The sequence below is a fragment of the Pygocentrus nattereri genome, chromosome 1 (genome assembly GCF_015220715.1).
Source record: "Pygocentrus nattereri isolate fPygNat1 chromosome 1, fPygNat1.pri, whole genome shotgun sequence".
NCBI classification, from domain to species: Eukaryota; Metazoa; Chordata; class Actinopteri; order Characiformes; family Serrasalmidae; genus Pygocentrus; species Pygocentrus nattereri.
Window position 1 is genome coordinate 7,784,115 of NC_051211.1, and position 18,111 is coordinate 7,802,225.

Below are 18,111 nucleotides of genomic sequence, written 5' to 3' on the forward strand. Positions count from 1 at the left end.
ATCCAATCAGAAAATAGCTAATTTACATGTTAAGTTAGTGTAACAAAAACCAACCTGCCAGATAAATGGTCAACCTTACTTTATAAGTGAAAAAGTAAAATTCAAAACAAATATTGGTTCATGGACATGGTTCTTTTAAAGAAGGAAGTAAATAACATAAGTGCTCACTTGGTGTCTCTAATAACACATTACTTTTCTTATGTTTGAGAGTGTTGTGTTGGTGGTAGGTGTGTCTGTGTGTTTGGTATTTGCTTTTTTTAGAGGAGTGACTGAGATGATGAGAAGATATTACCTTTATCTTTCTTAAGAGACTGCAGGTAGCATTGCCACCTCAGTCCTGTAAAAGTCCTGGACACCCGACAGCTTGATAATAATATTTGGGGATGTACCTCAGTACCTGAGTCATGACGACGGAATCCAGGACCGTCCTGGAAAATTCTGAGTGTATGAGCCCTAACTGCAGGTAAAAAACAACATACATGCATGAGTATGGCCATCAACAACATCTCTCTCTCTCTCTCTCTCTCTCTCTCTCTCTCTCTCTCTCTCTCTCTCTCTCTCTCTCTTTTCCACAAATGTCTGGTGTGGGTGCAGGTTTTCATTCCAACAAAGTAGGAACGTTCCTGATAAGTTGTTTGAAGCCTGAACAACTGATTAAGCAAGTGGAACCAGGTTTGCTCTTACCAGGCCTGGATCATCACATAGGCACAAATGTTTGGTGGGCCCCTCCCTCTTTTGAGTGGTCAGTGATTTTTATGATATCTCCCCGGAAAGGTTAAGACATTGAAGGTCACATGATTAGTCTAAATAAGCTGTGGGCAGTTTGGTTATGCTAACTTATATCTGTAGCTCACTAGCTAACACAAAACAAACATTATCAGCACTAACTGCCAGCAAAATGTTTACTGGAAGGGTCGCAGAGATCATTTTCTTTCTCCACTTCATGGAGGCGTCCTCCTCATCATTTTTAAGGTGGAATGGCCGAGTGAGGAGACATGTCAATCCAGCAAAAACGGTGCATAACATTGCACCGTATGGCTCACTTCTGCTCTCAGCTGTTGCAGAGTTTCACTGATTTTAATGGAAGTTTTTTGGTTTAGTTGTCACTTGCTTGTGTCGCTTGCTGTTAAGATGCATTGCATTAGTTTATTTTTACTGTTTACCATTAGTAAAGTTCTGATTAGTTGACTGATTAGTTTATTTATCCTGCAGGTCAACAACCACGATGCCTTGCAGTAAGAAGCCTGGTCACAAGGGGGGTGGAGTGTCCTCAGAAAAAGCTTACAAAGAAGGGCTCTTTACCAGCAATAGTAATGAAACTCGCAGCTTAAAGGTTAGAGCTTTTACGTTTCCTTTTGCCTGTTGCTCATTAAAAAAAATATTAAGCTTTAAGTTCAACTGATTTCAGTTAGAAATACTTCTGATTAAAAACAAACAACAACAACAAAATGACATATTCATTTTCCTTTCACTAATGTTACGTCTTTCGTGTGGAGGCCAGTACAGATGGCTATATCACTTTTGCTGACTGGGGCGTTACTGTTTGTGTTACCATGCAGTGGCGGCGAGAGCAGAGGGAGGGTGTGGATGAATGGAAGAGCTCTGTGGAGTGGCTGGAGGATTGCAGTCTGGAGAGCTGTGGGCTCAGTTTGTCTCACCTCTTTTCTCACTGCTCAACAGCTGTTACGTAAGTCTTCTCTACAAACAATGACTTACATATATCAGGTTGGTAGCAACCTGTTATCTCAGAACCCCTCAGTCCCCCTCTGCCATGTGGTCTGTTTTTTTACAGATAATGTCACAGCACATGGATGATTGGTTGTTTCTCATTGGTCTAACTCCTTGGTTGCTTGTCTGTTTCTGTGTCTGCTGATCACAGGTCTCTAAGAGAGGACGAGGTTTGCACACATCTGGAAATCGGTTCTGGCTTGCTTGATGACTTTGAGATGAAGCTTTACCAGTGAGTGGCAGATTACTGATCAGATTTTATGACCGTTTAGATCATTATAAAGACAGGTGTGTTGATAAAATGCAGCTGGTCAGCACTAATTAGTCAATACGTTTTTGGCTTTGTGTGCTGAAGTTCTATTTCGGTAACATTATATACAGCATCAAAGCCCATTATATACAGCAATAAAGGTGAACAGATTAGGTTTACAGCACTGACTATGTGGCAGCTTGTCCTGCCACTGACCTCTCACAGTTTCTGACTGCAGAGTTGCCCTTGGCCTGATATCTTTGGGCGGTGGACTATTTTCAACCTAACAGTGATGCTGATGTGTGTAAAATCACCAATACCACTCTGCCTTATACAGTTTTACCAGCACTACACACACTACAATGTCCGTGTCACTGCTATGATGATAAGGATCTGCCACCCATGTAATATCTGGTCAATAGTGATCCTGTGGTTAGAAGCCGACTAATGATGAATGGTTCAGATCACAGAATGCCTGTGTCTGGCACATTTCAGTAAGTTTCCTGCTCAAACACATCTTATTTAGCTCATCAGTTAACTACCAGGTTTGATTGGTATGTTTCAGCAGGACAATTACAAAACTGATGGACTACGGCCTTCCAGGATCAGATTTAATGACCCTTGGGGTAGAAGGTGACTGACAAATTGCATATGACAACTGTCTATAACTGCTTTTTACTGTTTGAGCAGAGCAATTGAGATGTACCACACCAGAATACAGTGGCTTTCTCAAGGCAGTAGGAAGGTAAAATGAATATTCTCTAATAGATGGAATATATACTCACTTGAGTTACTGTTCAGTTGTTCGTCCTTTAGTTTTATTTACATTTACCATTTTTTACTATACTCCCTGGTAGACGTTTGGAGTGGTGAAAGGAATCAGACTTGGAGTTCTTATTGACTCATCTGATGTGAACTGCTCTGAAGAGAGGTTGGAGAATCTACAGCACAACCTCCTGGTGAGGCACTAAAACATGATTCCTTCAGATTTAAATTGTCAGTGTTATCAGAAAACCTTGTAACTCCATTGCAACCCCACTTTAACATGTAAAGAATGTTTTTACTTTGTTGTGTTTCAGAGATCAGATTTTTTTCTTACAGTAGAGGGAAATTATTATATCTACAAGTAATTGAGTGCTAGATGTTTTCTGGCTTGGCTTTCTTTTTAAGCTTCTTATGGAGGAGCAGTTTAGTCTAAAGAAGCAGCTGCACTTCCTGTCCTTTGGCACAGAGGTCAGCAGCCTGTGGGACAGACCAAGAGCTGTCACCCCACTGAGGTGAGTTTAGTTTCACACCCCACTACATTTTTTGCTAAATTTATGTAATATGGTCAGAAAGTGCAATGGAAGATCACTTGGAATGGTTGTTTAGAACCTCAGCATTAAGGGTAAGGTACAGTTGTAACTAAATATTTGACTTTTGATGATGATTATGGCTTAGGTTTAAGATATTTCCAACCATGATATTACATGGATTAAAATTGTTTTGTTTAATGTCAGTATATTGTATTACAAGAAAAGAATGACAGTGGTCCCCATAGATGTACCACCATGGACAACGGGTTGAAAAACTACTGTACAATATGTTTAGACTCAGTAAGCGCCAGAAGAATAGAGCATAAGAAAGGGCTTGCATGACTGTCTGTATCCCAGTTTTCAGCAGGCTCAGGAATGGGTTCTGCAGCTGAGGCTGAGTGGAGACTGTAACCTGCAGCAGGCTTTAGAGAGAGCCTGGAGCCACACACAGCTCGACTCCCTGCTCATCATCCTAGGCTCCTGGTGAGAGACCTTGAACATGCACAGATCCCTCAGACACTGGTTTATTCCTTTCATCTCAGCTGCAATCACAAACATCAAGTTTCTGAGTATTTTTATCCAAGCACCAACGAGGATTGACAGTAGTTGACTTGCTGACTACATTGGTTATGTTGTGTAAGCTTTCAATAAATATGTCTTGTCTGTCAGCCCTGACCAGAATCCAGACAACATACTAACCTACGTGGCCCAAGGCATGCAGAACAAGGAGCTTTCTGTCCATGTAGTGGCCTACGACAACTGCAGTCCAGTTGCCATTGTAAGTTTTTATTGCTTTAATGTCAGTAGTTAAAAAGATAGTTGAGTGAAAAGTCAAATGTATAACCCCAATTCCAATGAAGTTGGGACGTTGCGTAAAACATAAATAAAAACAGAACACGATGATTTGCAAATCCTTTTGAACCTGTATTCAATTGACTACACTACAAAGACAATATATTTAATGTTCAAATGGATAAACTTTATTGTTTTTTGCAAATATTCACTCATTTTGAATTTGATGCCTGCAGCACGTTCCAAAGAAGTTGGGACAGGGGCGTGTTTACCACTGTGTTACATCACCTTTCCTTTTAACAACACTCAATAAGCGTTTGGGAACTGAGGACACTAATTGTTGAAGCTTTGTAGGTGGAATTCTTTCCCATTCTTGCTTGATGTACAACTTCAGTTGCTCAACTGCAGGCAGGCCAGTCTAGTACCTGCACTCTTTTACTATGAAGTCACGCTGTTTTAACACGTGCAGAATGTGGCTTGGCATTGTCTTGCTGAAATAAGCAGGACGTCCCTGAAAAAGACGTTGCTTGGATGGCAGCATATGTTGCTCCAAAACCTGTATGTACCTTTCAGCATTAATGGGGCCTTCACAGATGTGCAAGTTACCCATGCCATAGGCACTAACACACCCCCACACCATCAGAGATGCTGGCTTTTGAGATTTGCGCCGATAACAATCTGGACAGTCCTTTTCCTCTTTTGCCCGGAGGACACAACATCCATGATTTCCAAAAATATTTTGAAATGTGGACTCGTCAGACCACAGGACACTTTTCCAGTTTGCGTCAGTCCATCTCAGATGAGCTCGGGCCCAGAGAAGCCGGTGGCGTTTCTGGGTGGTGTTGATATCTGGCTTTCGCTTTGCATGGCAGAGTTTTAACTTGTGCTTGTAGATGGAGCGACGAACTGTGTTCACTGACAGTGGTTTTCTGAAGCGTTCCTGAGCCCATGTGGTAATATTCGTTACAGGATGATGTCGGTTTTTAATGCTGAGGGATTGAAGGTCACGGGCATTCAATGTTGGTTTTCTGCCTTGCCGCTTACTTGCAGAGATTTCTCCAGATTCTCTGAATCTTTTGATGATATTATGGACTGTAGAAATCCCTAAATTCCTTGCAATTGCACATTGAGAAACGTTGTTCTTAAAAGACTTTTTGCTCACGCAGTTGTTCACAAAGTGGTGAATCTCATCCCATCCTTGCTTGTGAACGACTGAGCCTTACAGGGATGCTCCCTTTATACCCAATCATGACACTCACCTGTTTTCAATTAACCTGTTCACCTGTGGAATGTTCCAAACAGGCGTTTTTTGAACATTCCTCAACTTTCCCAGTCTTTTGTTGCCCCTGTCCCGACTAAAGTTTATCTGATTGAACATTAAATATCTGGTCTTTGTAGTGTATTCAATTGAATGTAGGTTGAAAAAGATTTGCAAATCAATGTATTCTGTTTTTATTTATGTTTTAAACAATGTCCCAACTTCATTGGCATTGGAGTTGTACACTATTTCCCTCTTGTCTAAAATAAAATTGATCAGCTCAAACAGTTCAGTGTCTGAAGTTGTTTTTTTTAGTTTTGCACTGTAGCTATGAGAGCGTATCATCATGACATCACAATTACAATCCCCTGTGATGCCACAGCCAACGCGGACATCTGAAAGATTGTGAAAGACCTAGCTAATGGGTGGAATTGGCATTGACAATGTACGAGAGAAAAAAGTCTCAAATAGAATTGCTCATTTGTTTTTTGACACTGTGTGACACTTTTATGGACCAAGCATAGTTACAGACATGAAACTTGAATTGTGCCCATTTGTTTGTTCGTGCAGTTTGCACAGTGCTAATTGTTGGCACATAAGCTTCCATTACTTGTTAGCTACATTAGCCTTGTACCTCTAGTGCAAATGTAAGCAGGGCAAACTTCTGACACCAACTTGGCTGATAGACGACACTTGGGGTACAGGGAAGTGTGTTAAATTTGAATTTCCTCTTCACGAACGTTACAGTGAAATGATTTTTGCATGGCTACTTTTATCCTTTACAGGAGACAGTAAAGAACATTGCTAAAGTCACAGAAGGGAGATATCACCTGTTTTCTGCTGCACTGGTAATGTGAATAAATGTAACCACTGGACAATTACTTTGTGTTTTGATTTTATATGAATTGTATTGGGTTTGTGTACCAACATATGTGTTTGCTTGCATTAGGGTGTGGTGGACAGCAGCAGTGACTTGGAGCCTCTGTGGGCTGAGATCAAAGCTGCCAGATATGTTCTCCATCACATTCAGACAATGCGACATGGAGAAGACATGACTGTCAGCGTTGTTTCGGAGGTAATGCTATGAGGACATAACCAAAACATGAAAAGATTCAGAAAAATTAAGAATGTATATTAAAGCCAGTAGTCGCTTTCCTAATTTCCCCTTCCATTTTTACAGACACGAGTCAAATTCTGTTCACTTGACAGCTTTAGTTCAGTGCTTATCACTGTTCAAACTAATTTGATTTAGAGATGAATGGTTTGATTATCGAAAAGCTTCACAGAGCAGGATTTCTGTTGGAAGACAATAGAATATGTATAATACTTTTTGGTGACAGTCACAGAAAGACAGAAAAATCTTTTTAGCTGATTCTTAAACTTATATACTGTACAAAATCATTTTGATGCATAATAAAGCTGTGTCATCACATCTTTTCTTATTGACTTTTCGTATATTAAGCACACCTGCAGTGCTAGATCTTCGAGGACGACATGGGACATATCAGACATTCAGAAATGTTTTGCTTGAATAGTTACATCCAGTGGGTGGCATGGTGGAGCGGTGGGTAGCGCCGTCGCCTCAGAGCGAGGTGGGCCTGGGTTCAATTCTCCACTGTGTGGAGTTTGCATGTTCTCCCCATGTCTGTGTAGGTTTCCTCCGTGTTATACAGTTTCCTCCCACAGTCCAAAGACATGCAGTCAGGCCAATCGGACATGCTAAATTGCCCCTAGGTGTGTGTGATTGTGTATGTCTGTCGGTCTGCCCTGAGATGGACTGGTGACCTGTCCAGGGTGTATCCTGCCTTCCACCCAATGACTGCTGGGATAGGCTCCAGCACACCCCCGCGACCCTGAGGGAGAAGCGGCTTAGAAAGTGTGTGTGTGTGTGTGTGTGTGTGAGAGTTACATCCAATTTAACATTCTCTTCTTCCTTTCCTGCCTTTGCAGATCTCTAAAGATTTGGATAGTCTGTCTCTATCTGATCTGAAGTCTGAAACATATGATACCAGCGTTGCTCTGTGCATCCAGCCCCCAGCTCCTTTGCCCACTACCTCTGCTGAGTGGCTCAAAACCCACAGCCTAAAAGGTGCTACAATAATCTCCCTTTAGCAATCTGTTTTACAGTCTGTAAGACACTGGACATTTATGGAGTTTAGTTGCTATATAGTTCTGAAATGTCAATGACTATGAGATTAAAGGGGAATGCCAATTCTGACTCTAAAGTTTTCTGCATTAATTCAGTGGTTGAGATGTGAACAGTCATTCAGGGTTGTTGGATAAGTAATGGTTAATTGAACAGACACTTGTTTACTCATATTTCTTTCTAGTGGTGGTGATAGGAACCAGAGGTTGCACTGTCTACAGTGCAAACATAGCCATTTTAATAGAGGTAAATCTGAGAAAAGAAGTTTTCTTTGGGGACAATTTTGCCTTATAACACCTTTTATATATCCATTTATTCCACCAATAGACTAAAATAAATTGATTAAGTATTGGTTTCATGTTTGGAGTTGAAGGTAAATCCAAAGCACACATCATTTAATGATTTTAGCAAAATTATCTTAAATTATTTTAAATGAAGTTGGGTCATGTTTTGTCTTGTTTGTGCTATGTGGTTCTCTCTTTCACCAACACTTACACCATCTTAGAGGTAGATGTATATATTTAGTAACAACTAAGCCCAACTGAAATTGTATTTTGTGTGGTGAAACCCATTTTGATTTTGTAATGAATAAACCTTAGCTTAAATTAGCCTATGTTTGAACTCACATACAGGTGGTTCAACTGGGAGTACAGAGCCAAAACAACAAGAACCAATTACTTACAGACTATAATATGTAGATAATGTAGAACCAGGATTTTCTATAGGTACTAGATTGTAGTGTCTTCAGACACAATTGGGATCCATAGGGCACAAATTTTGGCCCCTTGAATCATATGCCAATCCTTTATTTGATTTACTATGAATGGCTGTTTATGTAGAAATGTGTTGAGTATGTACTGAAGAGTCTACGTCTGTACTTGTATGCTGCACTTCTATGTCTGTAGCCAAGAAGCTTGGCCTGTACCAGTTGCTGGCTCCTAACGTCTACTCCCCCCTAGAGGGCTTTGTTCCCATACTGGGAAAGACTGTCCACTCAACAGTGCATGAGGTAGGTTCAAAATACTGTACAAGTGTTTACAAAGTGCTTGAACGTATCTTCATGGATTTCATATGAACAAACCAATCTTAAGAACAGAATTTTCCATAGCACAAAGGGCAAGTTCCTCTTTTAATATTCACAGAGCAAGCTTTAAATATGAGAAACAACAGCCATTAACAAACATTGTTCTATGGCTCTAAGATGTATGATATACTGTTTGCAAACTGAAGCATTCTTGAATTGCTTAACTTTACAGAAAGCTATGGTCCAGTTTGAGTGGCATGATGGAACTGTGAAGAATGTACATGTGGACCCATCCCTGCTGCAGAATTATCAAGTACATCAGTGTACATCAAGTACATTTAACTTTCTTTCTCAATTTTACTGTCTTTTCTTGCTTTTCTTTCTCACTTTTATTTTTTCGTTTCTCTCTCGTGCTCTCTCAGAAGCAGCTGTTGGAGGCTGAGCGTGTGTTGGAGGACAGAGTGGTGTGGTTGAGCAATACTGGCAGCAGGCAAATTTGGGGAATAGTATGTGAACAGAGGCAAGACAAATTATTTTTCATATGTTCTTCACCTGCTAGGCCAGGTTCACAGTGATACATTCATAAAGCTGTCCTGAAAAGAGCTCAGAAAATATTGGAAAATGAATTCAAATTGAATTACCCCAATATGTACAGGTGGCATTTTTAGTAAATGTGCTGTTAAAAAGGTTTATACGAAAGTTTCTTCCAACCACACTTTTTTTTCCACCATAACATGTATATATTCAGCTAACTACCAGTTATGAGTAACATCAGTGGTCAACACCTGTGGTTAAATGACTATTTCTGAAACTGAAAATTTAAACTTAGTACTGTGCAAAAGTCAGAGAGAACCATTCATTATTAAATTTCCAGTTAGAACAGCCATTCATTTCATTATTCAGTGTCAGGAAAGAAGGAAAAAAACTTATATTTAACAGAAAATTTGCTTAAAATATATATATCTCTGAAGTTCCATCTTAGAAGTTGTTTTCTTTTTATGCTGCTCATGATCCAAGTAATCCTGAACACATTCAGTGATGTTAAAGTCTGGACTCATGGGTGTTCAGTCCATTATTATTAGAGCACCAGCAGCTTCTGTGTGTTTGATTTAACTTTTTTGTCCACATACTCAGAGGTGGTTGCCTATGGATGAAATGAAGCTTGGTTTTCTGCTCTCTCTCAAAGAATAAAGCTTCAAATACGTTCATCTGATAGTAATAACTTTGGCCACGAAGTCTCACAGTTGTTATGAGTCCCATTTTCTCTATATCAGGGGTCAACAGTCTTGTCTGTAAAGGGCCAACATGGTTGCAGGTTTTCATTCCAAACCAGTAGGAGTAATTTTTTTCTTCCATTGTGGAAACTCTTGTTTTTTCTGTTATTTTCCTTTGACTTTACTCTGAAAAATGAATAACTTTTACTTAATGGCTTTTCCTTTATTTTGACTGGAAATTAAATAAATGAAGAGTGGTCTCTGACTTTTCAGAAAGCTATATCTTTGAATTGGTTGGCTTCTTTGAGTGCTTTATTTTTTCTTTACTCTCTAAACAGTTGTCTAAAAGCCATTCATGATTTTGTTTCATTGCTTAATTTTACTGCAGGTTTTCACTGTCTCTATTCCCCTGTATAGGGTCCAGGTTCTGCTGGACATGTCTGAAATGAATAGCCACTACCAGCTGCACATCCAGCACGCTGTTCGCCTGCTACTGCAGGAGCAACTGCCCAGCACACACAGCTTCAATGTCACAGTGTAGGCCTCAAACTATAGAGTTTTTTATTTGTTTTTCTCTTTCTCTTTTAATATAACTCAAAATGAAATCTTACACTACCCTGTAACTTAAATCTGCTATATTGAAACCATATTTTATTTAGTGTAATGTATGTGAACAGTTATTTTGCTTCTTCACAGGTTTGGATCAGATGTAAAACCATGGAGGGAGCAAATGGTTCCCCCTACCCACGAAAACCTTCAGGATGTCTTGCAGTCAGTATAGTTGATTCTGTTTTCTAGCTGTATGATAACTGTGAAAACTCTAATACTTTCACAAAATACCTGTTTAAGCCTTATTAATCAGTAACTGATATGAATTATTCATTAACTACTTTGGAACCTACATATGTGTTATGTAGTAAGTTATGAGGGTGAGGAATTGAACTGTGGGTCAACCCTTGGAGGTTAAGGGGTTACAGTCCTTCTTACCCACACTTATTATAAGCTCTCTGTGTGTCTCTTCCCTCTTTAGGTGGATTCAGGGTCTAGAGTGTGGAGGGGGCCGTAACACCCTGGCTGCCATTCGGCGTGCTGTAGAGGATGAATCAAACAGTGATTCCTCTCTGACTCGTGGAGTCTATATCCTCACCACTGGCATGCCAGACCAGGACCCTGTAAGAGTTGTACTCAAAGTTACAGCTTATCCTTTAAAAATTTGTAAGAGTGTACCAAAGTAGTCAGCCACTGCATGTGAAAATGCAAATGTTACTTATAACAAGCTGAGTGCATGTTAATTGGTCTAGGCAATTAACATTCACTTTCTCTGCCTTTTCTTGGCATTTTTACATGAATCCCAAGTGAGATAATAAATTAGCAAGCAGGAAATAGGAGGATGAAGGTAAGATGGATATGATCTGCTTGTATAAGGCTGGCTTTACATGGTGAAAATGAATAGGTGGTTTCTGTGTGACTTTTATACTTTTAAGAAATTTTAAAAAATGAACATGTTCAGTTACTCCACTGAATAGCCCAATTAGGATTTCAGATTTTTGAGACATTGTATTAGTCTTTGTAACAAAGACATCAGTTAAATGTAATTTTTTTTCAGCAGTAATTGATTTTATTTTATTCTATATTTATAAATAATTGATATCTGTCTAGAGTTATTCACTATGTAATTAAGTTTTTTACCTGTTGCTTGTATGTTATGAAAATTAATATTTATGTAACTGTCTTTTGTTCTTGTAACATGGAGCGATGAGGTGGACGCATTTGCTGAGTAAAGCGAGATTTATTTTGGGCAAATCCGGGGTCGTAGTCGTGACAGTCCAGGTTCATACAGCCAACACAGAGAGATCATGGGACAGACATGACAAACAGAACACAGGCTAAACACAGAGAACAAATAGTAAACGTATAACTCAAACAAGCATACAAACAGCACGTCAAAACAAATCAAACAACTCCAACCAAGACCAACAAACACAAGAGGCAAACACAGGGCTTAAATACAAAACAAGGATAACGAGGGACAGGCGGAAAACAGGTGGAAACAATCAGGGGCAGAGTCACTAAACAAGGGGGCTGGACTAAGAACCAAAACAGAAAACACATGGACTAGCCCAAAACACAAACACATGGAAAGGACTGGGAGGGGCCAATCGTGACAGTTCTCTTCTTTAATAACTTAAACTTAAACTATTAGCAGGCTAAGGAAAAATACGTGCTGACACATGCAGCTGTTTGAACAGCCATTACCATTAGCTGGATCGTTTATACAGCTTGGGAGGGGATTCCTTTTCAACCGGCCCAACAAACCATCTCTTTTATTTTCTTGTCCACTGAATCAGTGAAATGATGTATGACGATTGACATTATCACATGATGCATTTTGGACTATTTCATTGCTGCTTCATGAAACTTTTTCCACTAAGTTGAGACAATTGCAGCTGTTGAGGCTGAATTTCAAATTAGTTGCAGCTTTCAAGTAACTAAAGTTGCATTAAAGTTTCATAAAGCCAGCCTAAGGAATAATGTTAGCCAGTTTGAGAGCACTTACGAAATACAGAATAAAACAACTCAGAAAAGCTCTGTGCACCTGCCCTGAGCAATAATGCAATATGTCCATGGCATCTTACTTCTATTTTTAGTCCCTTACTTCTGTTAATTGCTTGTGAAAGGGCTGCACTGTCCTGTATGAATGTCTGCTGTGTTTATAGGTTGCGAAAGCATTTAGCCATATATGTAAAAGTGTGGCTAATGATGAATGAAAGTAAGTGGGGACCACCTGGCATGAGCACAAAATGAATGCTCACTGGCAGCCTCTAGCTATTACCCATTACTAGCTAATAAGCTCATAAGCACACTCTTTCAAGTGGTTATGTTTATTGCTTTCATTCGTCTGACACAACCAATGTAAGCCTAATGCAGACACTGGCACTGGCATTGTTTTTTAACGCAGATTCTAACATAGCAACCTAATTCTCAGCCTAATCCCAACCTAATCTACTGCATCTGTACACTTTGCACTTTATCCACAGGCTACCACAGACCGTGTTTCCCTGTGTTAAGAAGAAAACTTGCACAATACAAGATAATTGAGCTGTTGCTGGATTTTGTGGCTAATTGTGTTTCCTGGCTTTTATCCCTAGGAGACCACCTTTGCTTATGTGTCAGAGTGTTGCAGTGGTTCAGGCGTGCGGCTCCACGTGTGTTTGTTTGCTGGAGAGAACGAACCGCTACGATGCCTAGCACCCCGCTATGTGACATGGGCTGAGACAGCCCATGTACTGCGCGGCCTAGCACATGCAGGCAATGGCCGCTTTCACTGGATCACTGACACAGGTAGGGCTTAGAGGATCATCAGTGACAATGCAGTGCCATTATGCCTTAATTTTGGTTTCACATCAAGATGTATGTAGATGAAGATTTTTAAAGTGCCCATATCATGGAAAAACACATTTTCCTTATCTGCTTATTTTTAAAATAAACAGTTTCCAGTAATTTGTACACACTGTGAACATTTCAAAATGTACATTTCATTCTTCAGCTACTACAGTCTATATCTAGAAACTAAGCTGAAAAAACAGCATACTTCGAAATTTGTGTTTTTATTGTCTCCCAGCAACACATTTACATATATCTGCCTATTCAGCTTACAACAGTTTAGCTCCACCTACTCATGCTGAAGCTATAAGCAGTGTTTCAGGTTGGACTGCTTTGAATAAGGTGCAGTCAATTAAAAGAGCTCATTTACATAGGCACAGTAATAAAGCCAAACTGTTTAATTCAAATTGATAAAGAGTGGATGGAAAATTGTCAGTTAAGAATTCATTTTCACTGTTTTTGGTACACAAACCTAACAACTACTGTAAACTGAGTTCAGGGGAACATAAAACACAAGATACGTGTAAAATATGAGAGAAGAACAGGTTTACACAACTAAAATACAATTACATAATTAAAGCCATGGAATGCTTTGTACACTGATCATTTTACCTTGTTTGAGCTGAGTGTGGTGCAATGAACTCTTACTTAAACACACATGCACCTGCAGTGAGGTCTGCTGAGGTGATTACCATCAGGATAACAAGGCACAGGCATTGCTTCAGCATGATATCGCGATTAGTGGGCACCTGAATCCTGCATGCTTTAGCAGAACTGATGTTGGAAATGAAAATGACTACCAGGGAAAAGAACACAGCGCTTAGCAAGGCTGCCAAATCAGATACTTGTTCAAAATAAATAAACAAACAAGCAGCGTGTGTGTGCAGGGTAGCAATGTGGAATGGAAACTATGAGCCTCACTCCTGCCCTCTCAAACCACAGGCATAGTGGAGAGTGATGACATCATTGTCCTAATTGGAGAAATGGAGAAGGCTGCTAATTACTGGCAGAAGGTGAGACTAGATAGCCATTTTAGGAACATGCAGCAGGGCTCTGTGTCCAACATGACCTGTACATGAACTCCTCATACTGAAAGTGAATTATCTACATCATTTTGAGCCCTGGAATAACACATGGATAAGCCATGCCAACAGATGACTCTCAGGTTTAATTAAATGAAAGAAGTGTCTGTTTTTATTGATATTAATGATAAAAGGTTTATTGTTAAAAAGGGTAATGCTGAGTAATGTATTGTGTATATAATCTTCTTTGGTTGCAGTGCTGTGAATTACTGGATTCTCTGGTTCAGCGGTGCTCCTGCAAGGATGCAGAGGAGGCTGAGTCTCAGGAATGCTGCAGCCCAGCCTTATATTCCCAGGCTAGGCCACACAGACACAAACTGCCCCCTCCGAAACCCACGTTACTCAGCTTGGCCAGGCTGGTCAGTGCATCTGCAGTATTGCCAAACACCGGTCAATTGCACACCTTATATCATTTGTGCATATTTGTATGATTTTATTCTTGACCTAGTACATATTTAAAACATAATTCAGTAAAATTTTGTTTTTTTTTCTAACTCAATGCTGTTGCATGGATGAATCTTTCAATGGGCTGTCAACTCAATTGTGAATGTAAAAAATATTTCAGTGATCCTAAAGTTCTCAATGATTGTAAAGAAGATTATGAAGCAAAGTCAGATCGAGTTAAATGCTAGAGAAACCTAGTTCCTGTATCTTATCAGGACTCTCTGGGGATTTTAGAGTGCATGGTGACTGACAGTAGCCATGGCAATGCACACAACACCATAGAAGCATGATTTTTAAGCTTTTATTTTCTGGCAGAAGTCAGACCTTGAAGGACTGGCAACCATGGTGGAAAGTGTTAGCATCTAACACAAGTAGGAATCATCCAAACAGCATTGGCATTTGCTAAAGTATACTCTGGCTAGGTGGCTATGAAAGACAAATAATTTAGGCAATGTTTAATTTTAGATAGGCATTTGTTAGATAAGTTATATTCACCCAATAAATATAAGATAAATTTAGAGAGAGCTGTGTGTTATAGGGCTTTTACCCCAGCTAAGAGGTGTTTTTATGTGATTAGTACAAGGAATACATTACATGAGGATCTTCCGGTACAATCCCAACCAGCTCAATCCACCAGAGGCAATACAAACAAAATCTCAGTCAAAATGACCAATATTGTTCTTTATTTGACAACTAAAAATTCAGGGCCCTCTAGCTAAAAGTATAAACCGATTAACAAAATCAGTTGACAGCCTCTTCAGCAGCAGTTTGTTCATACATAATGAGGGAGCAGTGTTGATTTATGTTCACAGGGAAGTAAGGAGTGGAAGCAATCACATACATGGAGGCCAAACAGTGCTAAAGCTGTCATCCCTCAAGGTGAGTGACACAGTGACCATTCAGGAAAATCAGTGTCCTTTTACAGTGGTCCAGTCTGTAAAAGCAAAAAAAGTGGCACTGAGACACAAAGATGTTTTTACTCTTGTGAAATCATTATCTTCAGGATGGTGATTTGGTTGTTAAATAGGAATTTTACCAATTTCTCTAAATTACTTTACTGATTTCTTAACTAGCCCTGCGATGGACTGGCGACCTGTCCAGGGTGTATCCTGCCTTCCGCCCGAAGACTGCTGGGATAGGCTCCAGCATCCCCCCGCGACCCTGACGGAGAAGCGGCTTAGAAAATGGATGGATGGATGGATGGATTTCTTAACTAAATAGCTCGGCTTTCTCTTCATTCATGCACAAATCTTTCGCCTTTTACTAAAGATTTCCGTGGAGGAGAACGTTGATGAGTTCTTCTTATTTTTGAAGGCTCTGCCATGTTGGGGCAGTCATGGGCTGGAGGTTAGGGATCCAGCCTCGTGACCGGAAGGTTCACCGGTTCGATCCCCAGAGCCGACAGCACATGACTGAGGTGTCCTTGAGCAAGACACCTAACCTCCAACTGCTCCCCAGGCGCTGCGGATTGGGCTGCCCACCGCTCCGGGCAAGTGTGCTCACTGCCCCCTAGTGTGTGTGTGCTCACTAGTGTGTATGTGGTGTTTCACTTCATGGATGGGTTAAATGCAGAGGTGAAATTTCCCCATTGTGGGACTAATAAGGGTCACTTAATCTTAAATGGTTAAGATGTAAACTAAGTCATTCAGAGTGAGTTGATGTGACAGAGAAAAATATTTAGCAAGTCAAAATTGTTCACAGAGTTGGTGATTGGAACCAGACATATGAAGCATTTAATGTTTGTTACCTCACAGAAAGCTGTTGCACAAAATTACTGAGACATTGTACGGTTTCACCCTAAAATATATTTAAATCCATTCATGGTGGAGAGCTACATGCAGTGTTCTGTAAGGCAGAACAGTACCCATTTTTTCAGGTTTTAACATCCTCAGCATTACTTATGAAAATTCTGAAGACACGTGTAGGTTTGTGTAGGTCATTTTTAACAGTAAATAAAATGGCAAACCTCTCACAAATTCAGTGAAATAGTTTTAGAGTTGCTGAATGACTCGCACAATGTAGATGCACTATTGCTGTTTGCATTCAACCACAAGCATTACTGAGGTCAGGTACTGATGTTGGAAGTTGGAACCATCCATCCATCCATTTTCTAAGCCACTTCTCCGTCAGGGTTGCGGGGGGGTGCTGGAACCTATCCCAGCAGTCATCGGGTGGAAGGCAGGATACGACATGGTGGGTAGTGCTGTCGCCTCACAGCAAGGAGGGCCTGGGTTCAATTCCCCGGCCAGGTGACCGGGGCCCTCTCTGTGTGCAGTTTGCATGTTCTCACCATGTCTGCCTGGGTTTCCTAGGGTTCTCCGGTTTCCTCCCACTGTCCAAAGACATGCAGTTAGGCCAATTGGACATGCTAAAATTGCCTCTGGGTGTGAGTGTGTGAGTGACTGTCTGGAAGTTGGAACCACTTCAGCTTATTCCAAAGTTGTTGGTTGGAGGTCCATTGCTCCAGAAAATGCATTTCTACTGCTCCACAGCCCAGTGCTGGGGTTCTTTTGTCGATAGCTTATGCTTGGGAATGGGCATAGAGACCTTAGGCTCATATGCAGCTGCTTCTGAGCGACCTAATCTATTCACTATATTGATGTGTAAATGAAAGTAAAGGTTAAATGTTAGATGTCTTCAAACTTTTGGACATATAGAGTTTGTCTAGTGTTTACTTATTTCTTTGGATGTCCCACTTGCAATAAATGAAAAAAACTGTTTTCACTCCTGGAGGGCACATTGTGTATGGATTTTTAAGGGTATTTTTGTTGCTGTTTTCAGCACATCCAGTGCACAGTTGGGAAGCAGCCAGGCCAATAAACTCTGCCAACAAGAAGAAGGCTAAAATATCCCATTCTGTTTTCTACTTGGAGAATGGCAGCCTTGGTAAGTCCCACAGTGCTTCTTCCACTTTCTTGATTCAGAGGAAAAATTGTTGTCTTTTTGTGGCCCATTCTTCTGCATATCAAATGACAGGAAATTAAATGAAAAGTTATTGTACTTTGGTTGTTCTTCTTGCAGGTCCATATTATAACTCATTTTTTTGTACTCCAGGTGCAGTTTTTAAGACATATCTAAAACCGAAGAGTATGCAGAAGACAATCAGCACCTTTAAACTTCCTAAACATGAGGACATCTGTTCCACTAAACAGGTGCTGCACTCCATAGTGTCTTATGTTACTAATAAGCATTAATTGAATAATGGAATTTTTAATTGACTTATCATTTTTAGTACCTCTTGGTTTATTGTAACCATGTTTCTGCTTGCTTCCTTGCAGTGGCTGAAACAATTTGGCATTAGGAGTCTGAAACTAGACCTCCACAAGCTAGTGTCTGGTCCTGAGTGTACCCACCGGAAGAAATTGGTGCGGACCGTCCTTAAAAGCGTGTCTGCAAAGTACTGCACCATATTTCCTAGTGTACAATTAAATGTAAGTTAAAATAATAGTGTGAAGTAGAGGTTGCACTGATCCAATAGCCAGTATTTAATCTGA

General features: G+C 40.2%; 1 protein-coding gene and 1 non-coding gene across 4 annotated transcripts in view; both read left to right on the forward strand.

Moving 5' to 3' along the window:
* The window catches only part of vwa3a (von Willebrand factor A domain containing 3A), a 30,344-nt gene that overhangs the window by 2,740 nt on the left and 9,493 nt on the right, over nt 1-18,111 (forward strand). For 2 of the 3 annotated variants that reach the window (XM_017700527.2, XM_017700525.2), the window contains exons 2-26: nt 309-463; nt 1,213-1,333; nt 1,560-1,687; nt 1,880-1,960; nt 2,669-2,723; nt 2,836-2,937; nt 3,149-3,255; nt 3,631-3,756; nt 3,943-4,051; nt 6,109-6,171; nt 6,273-6,398; nt 7,274-7,412; nt 8,375-8,478; nt 8,726-8,806; nt 8,916-9,013; nt 10,125-10,244; nt 10,404-10,478; nt 10,738-10,879; nt 12,857-13,049; nt 14,034-14,104; nt 14,371-14,532; nt 15,430-15,496; nt 17,399-17,503; nt 17,672-17,769; nt 17,896-18,048. In XM_017700527.2, the coding sequence (XP_017556016.2) occupies nt 405-463; nt 1,213-1,333; nt 1,560-1,687; nt 1,880-1,960; nt 2,669-2,723; nt 2,836-2,937; nt 3,149-3,255; nt 3,631-3,756; nt 3,943-4,051; nt 6,109-6,171; nt 6,273-6,398; nt 7,274-7,412; nt 8,375-8,478; nt 8,726-8,806; nt 8,916-9,013; nt 10,125-10,244; nt 10,404-10,478; nt 10,738-10,879; nt 12,857-13,049; nt 14,034-14,104; nt 14,371-14,532; nt 15,430-15,496; nt 17,399-17,503; nt 17,672-17,769; nt 17,896-18,048 (2,685 nt within the window). In that variant the 5' untranslated portion in view covers nt 309-404. Of the gene's footprint in view, nt 1-217; nt 464-1,212; nt 1,334-1,559; nt 1,688-1,879; nt 1,961-2,668; nt 2,724-2,835; nt 2,938-3,148; nt 3,256-3,630; nt 3,757-3,942; nt 4,052-6,108; nt 6,172-6,272; nt 6,399-7,273; nt 7,413-8,374; nt 8,479-8,725; nt 8,807-8,915; nt 9,014-10,124; nt 10,245-10,403; nt 10,479-10,737; nt 10,880-12,856; nt 13,050-14,033; nt 14,105-14,370; nt 14,533-15,429; nt 15,497-17,398; nt 17,504-17,671; nt 17,770-17,895; nt 18,049-18,111 lie in introns of those variants that run through there. The other variant, XM_017700526.2, reaches the window with a different exon arrangement.
* On the forward strand, nt 15,836-15,950 carry LOC119264450. The gene has a single exon (XR_005131026.1). It is a non-coding gene; the product is annotated as a U5 spliceosomal RNA (small nuclear RNA).